General features: G+C 43.1%; 1 protein-coding gene across 2 annotated transcripts in view; it reads right to left on the bottom strand.

The window, feature by feature from the left end:
- Positions 1-202: 202 nt before the first annotated feature.
- Positions 203-16,614, bottom strand: part of LOC119498637 (leucine-rich repeat and immunoglobulin-like domain-containing nogo receptor-interacting protein 3) — a 33,544-nt gene continuing 17,132 nt past the window's right edge. Inside the window, exons 2-4 of one of the 2 annotated variants that reach the window (XM_037787660.1) lie at positions 3,987-4,596; positions 2,384-2,782; positions 203-1,820 (exon numbers count right to left, since the gene is read on the bottom strand). In XM_037787660.1, the coding sequence (XP_037643588.1) occupies positions 1,251-1,820; positions 2,384-2,782; positions 3,987-4,541 (1,524 nt within the window). In that variant the 5' untranslated portion in view covers positions 4,542-4,596 and the 3' untranslated portion in view covers positions 203-1,250. Of the gene's footprint in view, positions 1,821-2,038; positions 2,783-3,986; positions 4,597-16,614 lie in introns of both variants that reach the window. The other variant, XM_037787659.1, reaches the window with a different exon arrangement.

Here is a 16,614-nt window from a genome sequence, read left to right as displayed (position 1 = left end):
ACTTTTCCTGAGAAAAGGTGCTATACATATGTTGCTGTGTGTGTTCTCCACTACTAGAGTGTTTATTTGAAGACCCTGACAGTGTTACTGTGTGTCCTCTGTCTGCCTCTGAGTATGACCCAACTCTCCGGGCTGCTCCCCCCGGGCAGCGCTGGGAAGGTCAGGCGTCCACCAACACAGCAGAGGGCAGAGACGGCCTTTCCCCTTCTACCCAGCGACCCTCCTGCGGCCGCCAGCCCGGTCCCCATTGCTCTCTATTGTGTTGGTTGCTATGGTTACTGTGGCTGCCCGTGTCTGGTGGGCTTGACTTCCTTACCAAACCCTCCGGGCCACGGGCAGCCACGGCAGCTCTCGGCCAGTGCGCTCGTCCCAAACTCACACAGCTAAAGTTGTCGCAAAAATCTCACAAAGAAGAAATCTTTTGTCTATTTGTCTTTTATGTGAATGATCCAAATCTTATCAGATATTGTGATCAGATCAGATTTTACAGCCATTAAGTTTGACATAAGGCGATAATGAAGAACCCTCCTCACTGTTCAGCCGTGGTCAGAATAGATAAAGGAGGCTGTTCTATAGAAAAACATATTCAAACTGTCTTTTAAAACAATTTGTTTTATTCGGTGGTGTGAACTTACAACTTAACTGCATTTCTACATGCATGAATCTTAACAAGGCAGACTTTAGAGGAGCGTAGCTACAAATGCTTTAAATGGATGGTAGCCAGGTCTCCCTGCATCACATTTCTTTTAAAAATCCCTGACTGCACAGAATACAGTAAAGGGGAATTTAAATGAAAGAGCACATCTTTTTCATGATCTCATTAATGTAACAGAGAAACAGGGCTACCGGTATCCCGCAGCTCAGTAATCATGCCAATTTCAAAAACTTATCTGCTATATTCTTAACTCTATTATTCTTATCAAACATGGGCGAAAAGTAGCTCTTTCAAATCTATCAATACTGTAGTTCTTTACAGTATCATTTAAACATGTTTTTCACCAAAAGCTGAATTAAATTGCTGAGAGGCAGAGAGATCAGGGTCATTTTGATTTCATTCACAAATCAAACCAAATCGTGTCGTGGCTCCGCTTTTGATGTGGGCGCTCAATTTTTAATAGAGCCAATAGACAGGAACTTATATTGTGCTTTCACACTTCTTTGTGAGTCAGTGGCTGTGTGCGTTTGCGTGTGTCAAACACGTTTTTGGGACGTGCTCATGCCTCCCCCGAGGGACCCCTGGCTGCGTTGTTTCATATCATCTTCATATTGAACTTCCTGGTCCCTCCTGAGGAGCTGCCGGTGACGGGTTCAGATTTCCGGAAGGAGTACTCCACTGTGAAGTTGTTCTTGCGCTGGCCGCGTCCCCGGCTCCACACGAACAACAGCAGAAAACAGAAGAGGACTACCCCCAGGAAGGTGATGCAACCCATTGCCGTGGAGACCAAGATGGTGGTCAGGTCCAAGGTGAACTTGAGGAAAACGCGCGTGCTGTTAAGATTTGTGTCGTTGAAGAACTCGCCGCTGTACAGCGAGCGGTTGAGAAAGAAGGCTGAGGCGGCGTCTAGCGGCTGGCCACGCACTGTGAGTGTGGCAAAGTAGGTGTCATTGCCTCCGGCGTTACTGGCGATGCAGATGTATGTTCCGCTGTCAGTAAGCTGGGCGTAGCGGATCTCCAGGGTGCCACTGGGGAGAACAGTAATGCGCCCTGAGCTCTTAGCTGTGATCCGTCTGCGCTGTGGGGAAATCCAGACAATAGCAGGCGGAGGTTCTCCTTCAGCTCGACACAGAAAACTCACGGGCTGGCCCTCGCGAGCGACCACCTGCAGGAGACGGAGGAAAGGAGTGCAAACTAATAAAAGCAGGAGAGAAAAACGTTTCAGAAAAACATAGCAGAATATGTACACAACAAAACCCGGCAGTGTTACAGAATATATTATTTTGTGCATGTAGAAGCAATTAGAATAACCTCAGTAATCAAACCATAAACATTTATTAATGTTTTGCTAAATATTAACCTAGATGTAATCATCTTCATTACCTGCTGCAGCTTACGGTTGCGTATCTTAGGTTTCTGGCATGTAAAGTGATCGAAGAGTGCAGAGTCGGTGAAGGAGCTGAGGCTGACGCCTTGCACCTCCACCGGCCCCGCACACACCGGCACTCTGCCGTCAAAGTTGAGGGTCTTGCGTCTCTGCAGGATCCACAACAGACGGCAGTCACATAGCAGGGGGTTCCCATCCACTCTGAGGGTCTCCAGGCTGTTGACAGAGTGGAAGGAGCCCTCTTCAAGAGTCTGCAGGTCGTTGGAGGAGAAGTTGAGGACCCGGATCTGTCGAAGGCCTCCGAGGGCATGGAGCTCCACCGTCATCAACCCTGTGCTTACCATGATGAGCTCCTTCAGCCTCAGCAGGTCCCTGAAGGCCCAGGGCTCTAGCGAGGAGATGGGATTGTAGGACAAGTTGAGGTGGGTGAGGTGCACCATGTTCTTGAAGGAGGCGGAGGGGACAGAGGTGATGTTGGTGTTGGTGATGGAGAGCCAGTGGAGGTCCAGGCCCTGGAAACTAAGAGGGGAGATGTACTCCAGGTACGGCCAGTGATTGATGTCCAGACCCCGCAGGTTGGAGAGCTTGCGGAAGTTCTGGTCCTCCAGGGCAATGATGCTGAGGTGACGGAGGCGAAGGGTGACCAGGCTGCGCAGGTAAGACAACGTCTGGCCAGAGATGGATGTCAGGTTGCAGCGCTCTATTGTGAGATCTTCCAGCCCCAGCAGCCCTGAGAACGCCTGGGAGTCAGATAGATAAAAGGGTTTTAAAACCTAAAATAAGATTTATTTATTTTACATATAAGCATGATGGCCAACAGCGAATGTTCAATTTTGATGTTAAACCAACAATAGAAAGACGGTGTATTCGCACCTAACTGGTGACAAAAACTGAAAGGTCCATTACAATGATAAGAGCAAATACATATTTTGCAAGTATATATTTTGTTTCTCCTCAGAAATTCTGGGAGTTTGTGGTGCCTTGAGTACTGTAAAAAGTGCCAACAGACTCTTTTAATGTTCATCTTTTTCATGATATACATCATCTTCCTTTGTTAAAGGAATAGTTCAACATTTAAATATAAAGTTACTTAGCATACAGACTGGAAACAAGGGGAAACAGCCAGCTCTGTCAAAAGGAAACTAAGGATACATTCCAAATCACATACTTTTTCTTTTTACTTTTAGTACTTACTGCAGGTGCCCACAAAGAATGTACTGTTGAATGCATACAATTGGGGCATACTACTTTATCTTAACATTGTGCCTTGAACTTTGACCGTCTTGCTCATATATCCACTGCACAGAAGATTGTGAGTCAGAATATCAAGAAAAGCATGTTGGCTTGCAAACTGCAAAATGCAACCGGATGCAGTAGGACATCCTGGTATTTTTGCAATACTGCATTTGACATACTATGTATTAGGACACACTAAATCTTTTTCTGGCATACTAAATAGTATGGTAGTATGGGTATTGGAAAGCTCAGAAAATCTGCCTACCAGGAGTCTTGTTGTCAGGCAACCAGTAAAAATTCCACAAAGTCACTGCACCCAAACAAGAAATAGCCTCGCACCTAACCCCCCATAAAACCACAATTTGTCATGTTTCCACTTCAGTTTTTCTGCGGATTTGACAAATAAGATATAACATGTTAATTATTCACGTTTCCAGTCTTACCAGCCGCTGGCTGTAGCGTCATATTTAGCATACAGATATGAGAGTTGCATCGATCCTCTTATCTAACTCTTGGCCAGAAAGCGAATAAGCCCATTTCCCCAAATATTGAACAACATATTACTATTTAATTAGAACCAGAGAATATTCCACTACTATCAATATGAAAGTGTGAATGTCTGGGATCTAATTTCCTGGGTTTGTAAAAATGTAATTGTTCTTCGTTAGTAACACAGTGATGATACAGACAGGATGCTGGAGAGCTTACCTTGTGGGAGATATAAACCAGGTCGTTGTCTCCCACCTCCAAATGTTTCAGACTCCTCAGATCCTGGAAGGTGTAGTCCAATAAAATCACCATCTTGTTCTCGCTCAGGTCTAAACTGGTCAGATTGCCCAGCTTAGCGAAAGCCCCCATGGGCACTAACTTTAGCTGGTTTCCTCTTAACTTCAGCACTTTAAGACTCTGCAGGGTGGCGAAGGCATTGGGCTCTAATGTGGCGATAAGGTTCTCACTGAGGTCCACTTCCTCCAGCCGCGGGTACGGCGCCAGGTCACCTGCTTGCACCCAGCGGAGCCGGTTCTTGCTGAGGTCCAGAAGTTGTGTCTCGGTGGGGATCCCCTCTGGGATGTTGGTGAGCCGCCGCCGCTGGCACGACACTGACCTCAGCTGAGCCGAGCACTCGCACCGTGGCGGACAGGCCTGGCTACTTCCTGGCAGCGTCAAGGTTATTACGGCAACCAAAGAAGAAGCCAGGACCCATCGCCACATCCTCGGCCATGGCACTAAGGCACGCCCACCAGGGCCAGGAGAGCCATTCATGGCCCTGGTCCTCTGACTCCTCGCCTGTCGCAGGCAGGGTCAGTGCACCATACACCTGCAAGATGAGACAGAGGGAGGAAGGGAACAGGACAGAAGAGGGAGTGGAGAAATAGAAAAAATATGAGAAGAATGAATGATACTAGAGAAAGATATCATCTCCCAGGCTCATAAATATTACATTCACATGGCTGTAAATTATCGATGTTTCCTGCAGTTTAAGTAATATTGTACCGAAAGCTGCGGAGATTTGAGACATATCATGACACGGCATTAAAATACAACTGATGAGACCCCATTACAGGAACACGGATCTGTGTAAGATATTTAAGATAATTTGTCCTTTCACTAATTCATCTATGGTTTCAGCTGGAGAACTGGGACACTGGGAGCCATGCGATGGAGCTTCAGCTGAATTCATGCATGTTGCATCTCCTCAGCTCTCCTTGCAGCACCGAGACCGTCTGCTCCATTTTGACAAACACAATGAATTTATTATCACCACGCATAAACACAGACCGAGCTCCTCAACACTCACATTATGCCCGGAAGCCACGCACGCCGCAGCAGCGGCTACGAAATGTGAAGACAAAGAGGTGTTTGAGTGGCTGTGTTGCTCGAGTCACATAATGTGTTTGATCAGGTATGTGCTGATGCATGTATGCGTAGGACGTGGCATTTTGCTGGGTATGAATTAAAAATCGTTTTGGTCCTTGCGCGGGGATGAGATGAATCACTTGTGCTTTAACATTCCTTCAGGCAACCTGTCATCTCTCCCACACACTGCTTTCAACTCAGAGACAGTCAAAGAGCACCTGGCATCAGATCTGGAACACAGCTCTGTGTCCATCTAGTTAGCAGTAAGTGGTAATACTTTTATACTTGAGGACAAAAACTTGAGAGTGGAAACAAGAAAATGTTTTGCTCTCATGCTTAGAGATGCTCACAAGAAACCCCAGATGTTAAACTCTCCACTATTTGCTTGTATTGTTTTTCAGATGAAGTGGAAATAAGAGAGAATTATATCATGATCACCAGGGAGTATCATGTTAAAATGCCCTCTGATGCTGGCAGTGGAGGACGGCAGATCAGGCCAAACAGATTAATAAAATATGGGTTGGTTTGTGCTTAATGGGCAGTGCTCAGAGGGCGAGTCGCACAGTTAAAAGAGTTAGTTGCCAGTCTCTCTTTGCTGGGCTTTGCCTCGTCTCTTTCTAATAAGTTGGATTTAGAAAACAGCCGCTTGAATGCGTAACCGTATCTGACTGTTTCAATGCTTTGGCATCAATTGGATCAAACAGGATGAAATGGGATTTAAGCTAAATTTAAATGATGGCAGACACATGCACAACACTCATATGTTCATACATGATCACACACACAAGCTGCAGTAAAAACCCAGAGATTGTGTCTCATCTACTAAGCCTCAGGGTGGATAAGTCCCACCATTTTTTGACAGGTCTGGAAAAAACACTCAGTTAACAGATCCCATATCTGAAGGATATCTGGTTGAAATCTGGCACATTTTCTTTTCCATTCGCTGGGAGACAAAACGCAGGCAGAGGGAAGCTGCTGACCCAGTTCTCAGCAGCAACTCAGCCTCGCACGATCAACCAGTAACAACTCACCATGACCACAACAACAGAGCGGCAAACCTCAGAGTCTCCGTGGAGCAGAGCCCAGGAGAGTAACAGAGACATCTGAAAAACAAACACCAGTATACAGATGTTCTGAAATAACGAGCTATTTATAAGACAAAATCAAACAAAATCAACATCTGCATCCCTGCACCTGCTAGATCATTTTTGTGGCACTGACATGATACTAATTCCTCTTCTTGCACCTTTTACTTCACTACTCATGGTCCCCAGAGGGTGAATCCTATTGACTTTGGTGATAACCAGAGTTTTCTACAGGTCAATACTTTCAGGTGTATATTGCTAATTTGGTAATTGTTCGCATGCTAACATGCTAAACTAAGATACCTCGCGTCCATTTAATCACCTTCTGATTAAAGTGAAGGGGGTTAGCCCCGAAGTTAGCGACAACTTCGACCCAAGGTCACTTAAGGTGGGCTGACCTTTAAGGTGGACCAGCTGTTCTCATTTTAGTGACAAGTTTGAAAATGTTTACATCGGCCCAACTGTATCGCATACTCAAAAATCCACGTACTATGCAGTTGGAATGCACTACATACCCAGTTTTACGTCATACTTAGCATGAATAGTATGTGCGTATGCGATTTTGACAGACTCTGTGTCCTATATTCTGAGTGCATATAGTGTCTGTGTCAGTGCACATCTGCCCAGCTCTTAGGCAGCGTGATGGATGTAGCCTGTCTCCACAGCCCCCGCGAGAGTCATCCTACGGATCAGTGGCAGAGTCGCAGCATGAATCAGTGAGCTGACATCGTGGAGGCAGACAAGGTCCACACTGCTGGACTCAAGGACAGGCAGGAATCTTTAAAACACACACACTTCATCAAACACATGGACCCAGAGGAGTCCGGTGTGCAGACGAATAAATACATTACTCTCACTCCCATGGCAAATACTGAGGATGTAGCTCCTCTGCTATTGTTGCAGGTGGTTTTATCAGCAGCCTGTGTCTTTACTCTGCTTCAAAAGAGCTCACTGTAAATCTTACAGCTTGGTCCTGCACCTGGGCAGCCAGCACACATAAAATCACACAAGGAGTCCTCAAATCCACACCACAAACTGTAAATTAACATTTGCCAGATGTTAGGGCACCAGCAGTGGCAAATCCAACAACTATCCTGACAGACTCTGCCATAGGCCAGCTGTCTAGGGAGAAAGACGGAGAAGAATGGGAGGAAAATCTGTCCAGAAGCTAAAAATAACCAACTTTTAGATAGCTGACCTAATGAACAGATGTTGGGGAACAACATCCCTGCCCAATCACACATACATCATCAGCCTGCACGGACTGTAGCCAGATGTCTCGAACACTGGTTCTTTCACCTGATTTACACAGGCGGGAAAGCCTGATTAAAAACACCATGTTGCCAAGGAAAGACGCTTCCCAAATAACTGTGGAGAAAAAAAGGGTTGTGGTCATTGTCTGGTGTGTGTTTGTGTGTTAGTGTGTCTGACAGTAAATAGGTCATCCATGTTTCCTGGTAGCCTTTATAAGCCTTTGTATTCGGCCAGCAGAGCGTGGATCTCCTCAACCCTTGTATCCCTCCTTCCTAAGCTTGTCTGGCTTTTTTGCTTCCTCTCATCACACACACACTGACCCCAGCACCAACACACACACACACACACACTAAATAAAAACCTCTCTCCTTTTAGCATCAGTGATGTAGGCGCAATCGAGCAGTCAGCAGGTTATTAGAGAGAGCTTTCACATTTTATTGTTGCAAAGCAACCGAGGTGCAAACTTGACAAGTTTTTACTTTTCACAGGAAAGCTGACAGTTTGTGCTTTCCACTGCTAAGTAGCTATAAGTCCAATATTAAATCTGTGCTTAGTCACTCCATCTTAAGCCCAAGTCAAGTGTGGAGTACAGCTTAGCAGTTCTCTAATACAGCTGCACTGAATGGGGGGGAGAGAAGGGGAAGGGACGGAAGACAACTGTGGTAAATTAGTTCAAAGCAGAGATTTATGATTTCATTAAAGTCTGGAAATTCTCAGTTTGGTTACATTAATCTACAAGCAATATCAACTAGTCCAAGTCAACATGAAAGTTTCTTTTGTAAGTCTGAAAAGTCAAATCAAGTTTATTTGTGTCTCCTCTAATCAAAGTTTGAGTCTCAAAAGGTTTCACAAAGCCCACATTGTAATCTAGTCAGTGGAAAAACAAAAACAATAACGCCCAAACTTAGACCCTCGGTGATAACAAAGGAAAACTGTCATCAAAACATAATTAGGCGGAAAAAATGGAAGAAGCCCTGGGTGGTGGCTCACTGAGCAGGATCCCCACAGTGACGAGGCGTACAGTGCCTGTAGTGGGAACACAAAGATAAAATATGAATGAACTAGAATTATCGCCTAATGGGTTGTATTCCTCCGCCAATAAGTCAAGTTGCAGTGTATATCCATGTCTGTCCAAAATGTCTTTGCTTCATCATTTTATCCTACTAACCGTTTGTGTGAAATTGTCATAATAAGCATATGAATTCTTGAGTTATGGCCAAAAACATCTTTTGTGAGGTCACAGTGACCTTGACCTTTGACCACGAAATTCTAAGCAATTCATCCTCGAGTCCAAGTAAGTAAGTAAGACATATTTGAAGAAATTCCATCCAGGCGTTCCTGAGATATCACGAGGATGGGACGGACGTCAGGTCAAAGTGACCTTGACCTTTGACCACCAAAGACACGGACAATCCGAAAACATAATGCCTCCGGCCAAAGTTGTCGCCGCTGCCGCTGCCTAGGCTTAAAAACTGGAACAGAAAGAATCAACAGAATACGAACGCTTGGTGAGCATTCACAAAGTCTTGTTCGCTTGTCTACATCCTGGACTTCATTACAACGACACCCAGTGACCATAAACCACAGCTCTCAATGTTCACAAAGAAAACAGAGCATTTTCAAAGCGGACAGCAGTTCAGTGAACTACAGTGTGCGATGTGAAGGACACTGCAGTTGTTTTGAGTTTGCAAAGAGAGGATGCTCATGAAGGCGCCATGCAATCCTACTGTAGCTGTATCCTCTTCCTCTAAGAACTCTGAGTCACTGAGGCAGCGAGTGTGAACTGATTGAGACTGACATGCTGCCTGGTTTGACCTTTATCTGATTACAGCAAAAACACAAACTTTCAACTTGACTGCTGCAGAAGTGTTTCATTGGGCAGACTAAAGGTATATCCAGTATTTAAACAATCACTTAAAGAAGTTATCTGTAGTTCAAAAAGTACCCATGAACAAAGGGGCAGATGAGGGTAAATACTGTCTTCTGATTGGCTAGTCCTGCTCTGAACATATGTGTGACTGAAGATGTGAGAGCTGCTCTTAAAGAGCAACTTAAAGGCTTTCTATACTGTGGTATTAGCACGTTTACATAGGTAAAATATCTGAGTACTTCTTCTACCACTGGTTGCTGCAAGTCGGAGTAAGTTGATCAATATATTTGTCTTGTTCTTCACTTTTAGCAAAAAAAAAAGCACTACAATTTTACTACAAAGGTGGTTCTTCAAAGAATTGTAATTGTTATTTGAGGTTTTATAAATGGGCCCAGGTCCCACACACTTTCACACAGCCGTTGCATGCATGTACACTGAGTAGAAGGGCTTCTGAGCTGAGGATGCAAGGTAACATATCCTATCCACACCGTCAGTCTCAATCCTCTCCCATGCTCCTGAGAACTTGAGTCTGCAGCAAAGCAGGAGGCTCACAGCACACACACACACACACACCTAACCAAGTACACACACACTTCATCATCCTTTGGGGAAGCATCGCCCCTCTGCCGATGACTGTCTCCTCGTACAGGGAATGATGTTTCACGAAACCAGAGACGCTTTCTGACTCATCCTACTGTACGGTTTCCCCTCTAACCGGGTGATCCCAAAAATACTTCTCTGAGCTGATGTTTGTCTGTTTGCATCTTTCCTGAGAAGCACAGCAAAGTGACACGACACCAACACCGAGAGTTAGTTAGCGAAAACTGGCATGAGCTGAAGAAGCCAAACTCCAGCCTGTGTTCTCCAACTGCTTCAAAGTCAGCCAAAATCACATTGAAACTGAACATCGGCGAGGATGCACAGTGCATCAAGAACAATGCCTGACAGCCACAAAGGAACAACAACACAACAAACAAGAGCTAAAACAAGCCAAGATAAAACCCCACAAGACAAAAAATAAAAACACTATGTGCTGCTTGTTCGTTAAGGAGGGAAAGAATCTCTCACAATCCTCAAATGACTTCTTCAACAACGTCACACCCTCACCCCCTCCCACCCAAACTATTTACCTCATCATGCTAAAAATACTTATGTTGCAATGACTGTTTGTTGAATAATACTCTAACACACACACTATAAATGTCCCTGCATTCAGACAGGAGCTGTCTGGGTTGGTGTGTGGGCAGAAGGTAGACAACGCTAAGTGGATTAGAAGGGAGACGAGCCCAAAAGGTTGTTTCATCCCTGTGTGTGTGTGTGTGTGTGGTGTGTGGGTGTGTGTGTGTGTCACTTGTCACATGTTTTCACTTTGAACTTCATCAACGCTGATACCTCAGTGAGGGGCGCCGGGCACAGCAAGGAGTCTGACTGGCAAATCCCATGACACCGATAGCTTCAGTCTGTATCAGTTTCATTCAGAGCAGCAGAAAGTTACTCAAAGCGATTAGTCACAAGCAGCTGATCCGTAAAAACGGAAAAAAAGGTGTGATGGTACTGACTGAAAGTACAGCTCGTAATAGGACACAAAAATATTTAATAACCACTACTGCCCTCGGCAAGCGAGAGAAAATATTCAACACTTTTGTCAATTTCATCTTAAACAAAGGCCTTTTTTGAGGGAACTGAATTCAATGCTTTTAAAATACTAAGACCTGCAGATACAGCGTGTACCACGAATGTGTTGTTAGTCAGCAGAACATTTCAAACATGAGACTTGGCACAAGATTAAATCATGACATTTACCAAAGTGAGTTTTTAGTGCAGACCTGAATCCCACTGTGCAATCAGGAATTATTTAAGGGATTTCTTGAAATTGGCATTTATGATAATTTTTTTGCAATTTCCTTTTAAAGGTTCCCAGACAGAATCAAACCAGGGACGCTGGAGTTACGTTTATCGATCCATGCAATTTTCTCACCAAATACTCAGTTACTGGAATGAAAGGAAGTGGCACATGCTTTCCATGATTGTCTATCACTATAAGTAAATGTAGAGCTGCACTGAAACTACATATATTTAGATGCTAATAAAAACACATTTGATTATTGAAATAACAAATAAGGCAGACGGTGTTGCCTTGGTGGGGGGTATGGGCTGTCCGAGGGTCATCTATCTATCTTATCTATGTAGAAATTTTTATACACTGTATTTACGGCTGCAGCTAACGATTATTTTCATTGTTGATTATTTTCTCGATTAAACGATTGTTGTTTGGTCTATAAAATTCAAGAAAAATTGTGAAAAGTATTGATCAGTGTTACCCAAAGCACAAGATGACATCCTCAAATTTAAGAAAAAAACAAACAAATAGAAAATATTCATATTTAAGAAGCTGAAATCAGAGAATTTTGACTTTTTTTATGAGAAAAATGTTCAAGCCGATTAATCATTTATCAAAATAGTTAATAGGCAATTAATATAATAGTTGACAACTAATCGATTAATCGTTGCAGCTCTAAATGTATTGCGGTTTGTGGTATCACTGCAGTAAACCATCTGGAATATTCAATTTACTCATAAATGGCCATGACTTGAATATTAGCATGAACACTGTATAATTAGCCTACCATGAGTGAGACCGCTCTGTACTGTACATAGAAACACACTCAAAATGTTTATCTTCCTGTAATATTACGTACGGTCTATGAATGTGGTCTCAGGTCAATAACACCTTAAACACGTGATAAGAAATGTGAAATAAATTAGATTTGCTGACAATGATGGATGATGAAATCTACAAATGCAAGGTCAATACTTACGTTTTGGAGAGAACAAACTCAATTTGAATAAATTATAAGACAGAAGTTAACTTCTGTTAACTGGTTTTGAATGTCTCTGTGTTTCACTCCCTTGTTTTCTTCAGCCAGTATAACCAGCAAGTCAATATGTGATGCACACTTGATTGGTATCGAGATCTTGCTGTTCTCGCTGTTCCTATCATAATCCAGCGGGTAAGATGTCGCATCAAATGTGTCACTGAGAACATGCAAATACAGAAAGATCCAATATTTTTGCTTCACTTCTTTGATGTCTTGTGTTACTTTGTTCCCTGCTTGATTTTGCACCCACTCAATACTGGCTTTGTTATTTTCCTCTCTGTCATAATGAGCAACAGTGCTGTGCAGTCCAGAGCATCAAATCCATGACAAACATCAATGGAGAGTGTGTGTGTGCGTGTGTGTGTGGGCATGTTTCAATCCTCTGAAGTGACTGTATCTTTATATCTGTTTTTTTTCTGCTGTAATTATTTTTCTCTGTGCTCACTGCGAACGAGACCAGAAAGAGAAACTCAGTGAACGCTTCGCTAAACCATCCACCTCTCGAAACAACCATCTATTCTGTTGCAGCTGATCCTGTGTAGTCAGTCACATTACAGTAATAACTGACAATTGTCAAAAATGAAAATTGGTAGAAAGTATTCGCGATCACAAAACTAAGTGCTAGATAGTTCTCAGTGTCTCAGCTTTCACAGCATTGGTATTTCAACCTTTATGTGAAATCCCCTGTGCACCCAAAATAGATTAAACTGGAATCCTACACTCTCTCTCTCTCTCTCTCCCTCCGTCTTTGTTATCTCTTTTTCTTTCTGGGTGTAATCTGACAGCTGAAGGGAGTCTTGTGTTTGACAGTTGTGATGAATATACACGGAGGGATGGTGGGATTAAAGGGAAAAACAAAAACAAAACACTGCAGCATCCAATGAATCACTTCAAACGCTGTTTGTTCTCTTCTAAAGTAGAACAAACATCTATGAATTTATCTATAACCCTGTTGTGTCCCATCTGTTGCCTTTCTGTTGCAATCTTGCATTACTGACCCTTATGGAACAAACACACGCTGACATAAATAAAGAAAAAGATTATTAGACACTTTAAAATACACATATTTATATTGTTTTCCCAGTGATTCATATACACACAACAGGTGTCAACAAAGGAGCGACGCAGACCTGAAGTTAAACCCATCCAGACTTGTGTCTAAATTAATCTAGTCCTGCCAGAATTTTCCTTCTCATTCCCCAAATCAAAGTGCTTAAGGTGAAAGTTTTTGATTTACAATCAGCTAATGAACCTCACCACTATTGACAACATGAACATTAACATGGTATAAAAATCTTGTTTTGTGTTTGAAATGATCGTAGTAACTACATAAACCATCAGAATAATTCTATCATCAGCCAACTGCGATGTCCAGTGGGATGTACAATTGACGAAATCCTGCATTCTCCATATTAAAAACATCAACAATAACTTTTAATATGATGAATTACATTTTTTTACAGTAATATTACAGTAATTCAAGAAGCATTTATTACAGTAACTGATCTAAACAGTAGGGGTGTAAATCATAAATTTCATCACGATACAATATTACATCGATTCTTTGGACATCAATACGATATTTGCTGATATCACAAAGTCTGACACAATACGATTGCGATTTGATTCAATTCAGGGGCCTGCGACTGATATTAGACGATGTCATTATGCCCATTTAACACAATCAGTTACATTTATATCAACTCCAAAATTCAACTAAAATATTATTTGACAATTGGATCACTGGGCTCTGTAGGAAGGAAGTACGCTTGGACGGAAATGGCGACACAGACGTGTCATGGGAATTTCAGAATTAAGGTGTATCTTTAAAGATGACGATATGTATCGATGTTTTCATTTTGCATCGATGATATTGGATCATTGATCACTGAATCAATCCAGATCAATATACTGTTAAACCCCAACTAAACTGTCTACAGAGTCTACAGCCATGCTAGCGGCTCTGTAAGGCTATACTTAGGGCACAGTGTTGCATCGACATATGCTAACATGCTCACAGTGACATATGCTAACATCATGTTTAGCAGGTATCATTTTTACCATCCAATTGTTCACCAGTTCAGCGTGTTAGCATGCTAACTCTGGTAATTAGCACTAAACATAAAGTAGAGCTGATGCTGATTGAAATATCAGTTTTGGGCAAATTAAAATTTTGTGTTGTCGCGACATTTCACTAGAAATATGAACGTGATGGTGGCGCTAGAGGAAAAAATATTAGAGGATCACCAAAGTCCTAAGGATGCATCCTCTGGGGACCATGAATGTCTGTACAAAATTTCACAGCAATCCATCTGATAGTTTTTGAGATATTTTAGTCTGGAGTATGTGACCATTTTCATTGGTGGAGACCAATAAATATTTGACGTCTGTCTACAGCAGACAGTGGGTCTGAAGGGGTTAATAGTTACTCTGACCATCTTAACTCGTACTATGTTGGAAACAAAGAGCATTTCACTCAGCGCTCACATATAGTGGATCACAACATGGATCCTTTTGTTTTACTCGAAGGCCTGGCACGTTTAATTAGCGGTAGCTGTTCTGATGATTCTCACACCCTGCAGTGTTTTGACCTGCTTTTCTCTGGCTCAAACCTGAGCACATGGCTACACACACTGAGAGCACAGACACATGAGAAGAGACACAGGAACACACACACACACATACACACACACACACACAGGCAGATACATATAGTGTAGTAAACAAACAACAGAGGGCGGCCCAGGACTCCAGCTCATTAGATGGGTAACCTTGCCTGCAACCATATGGTCTCTGCTCAGGTGTTACGTCAATAAGTTTTCAGTTCTAGCACACCTACGTACGTTATTTCTACCATGTGACGTCACTTTCACCCCTCCAACTCTTAATGAAGTCATGTGATCTGGAGGTTCAGGGGTTACGTCGTTATCATAAATCTCCATTTCGTCTTAGTCGGCAGACATTAGTGAAATGCCAGGGCTAAAAGGGGAACAGATTGGTTTACATCCCAACAAAAGGCTCCCACACATCATCACTAAATTTAGGTCTGTTTAGGCTTCAAACATACATTCACTTATTTCACAGGCAGGTCTGACTCACATGTATATACACACTCAAAGCATACATACATGGACACACGCTTTTGGGTTTAAGAGTGAATGAGAAAAACTATCTATCACAAGACCATGGAAAGTTGTCTGTGATACGGCTCACAAGTAGGGATTTAAGGGATTTTGCTTGTCTCATTCATCTGCATTCAGCAGTTACAGTATGTCACTACAAGTGTAGTCCTGTTATCCAGGATGGGACTTTGCCTCATTAGCGAGCAGGCTGGAGTAACTACGGAGCCCATTACCACATCCTGAAACATGTACAAAATCATCTTTTTGTTCTCGGTTCAGATCCGAGCAGCGTCGCTGTGATGTGTTGAAATGGCATGTGTGCCGGTCTGTGTGATACGGTGCTATATGTGCACCATAATGTCTTTTCAGGAACGACGATGAGCTCGCTCTGCAGATCAGACGTTTGGACGACCGCCAGCTGGTAGGCAGATAGAAGAATTACAAGTCATTAAGTCGGGTACGTGCACTACTGAAGCTACACAAAGCTGCACAAATTGTGCCTGTGCGCGCACGCGAATAAGCTTGTGTTTACATGGCTTTTTCAAAGTGTATTCAGGAAAAGCATTTAGAGCGTCAATTGTTCATCCAGAGGTGTAATTAACCAACAAGTGCACAGATTATACTACACTACACATTATATTACACTATTAGCTAGAGTGCAAGTTAGAGAGAAAGAGTTAAGAATAGCAGGGGGATAAAATCATTTAATCAAACGTGACCTGTCTCTGAGAAAGAAAAAAAACACCTTCACACATGCAGACACCAGTCATTTTGAGTGGCACACAGTCTGACAAGCGGCTGAACAGCCTTGAAATAGTCTTGCCCTTTGGGGATCTGTGGCCTTATTACTGGCGTGGATTGAAATGACTCATTAATTATCTGACACGTGCTTCCAAAAAGCTTGGTCACAGCCGCGAGCTCTATATGACGGTATTTCCTCACGTTTGTGAAATGCTCGCAGAATATTAATTTGTACATGTCAGCGGAGTATCGTGTGGGTCATGCTGATAAATGAGGTCTCATATCGTTGCCAAAGAAGACAAACCTCTCCTTCACGCAAACAGGAAGACCGTCATCGCAGTACTGATTACCGGGCTTCTAGACGGGATATGAAGGGAGTTCATTTCTGGTGTCATTTCCTTTCTAAAGGCTAATGAATTTCCGGATGACAAAATGGAGGGGTAATCCCAAGGGTTGGTCATTGGGAAGTGAAATCACGTCTTCTTCTCGGGGCCAACGGAGCAGCCGCAGATTGCGATGATAGCCGGG

Source organism: Sebastes umbrosus, chromosome 12 (genome assembly GCF_015220745.1).
Source record: "Sebastes umbrosus isolate fSebUmb1 chromosome 12, fSebUmb1.pri, whole genome shotgun sequence".
NCBI lineage: Eukaryota > Metazoa > Chordata > Actinopteri > Perciformes > Sebastidae > Sebastes > Sebastes umbrosus.
This window is presented reverse-complemented; position numbering and strand designations above follow the sequence as displayed.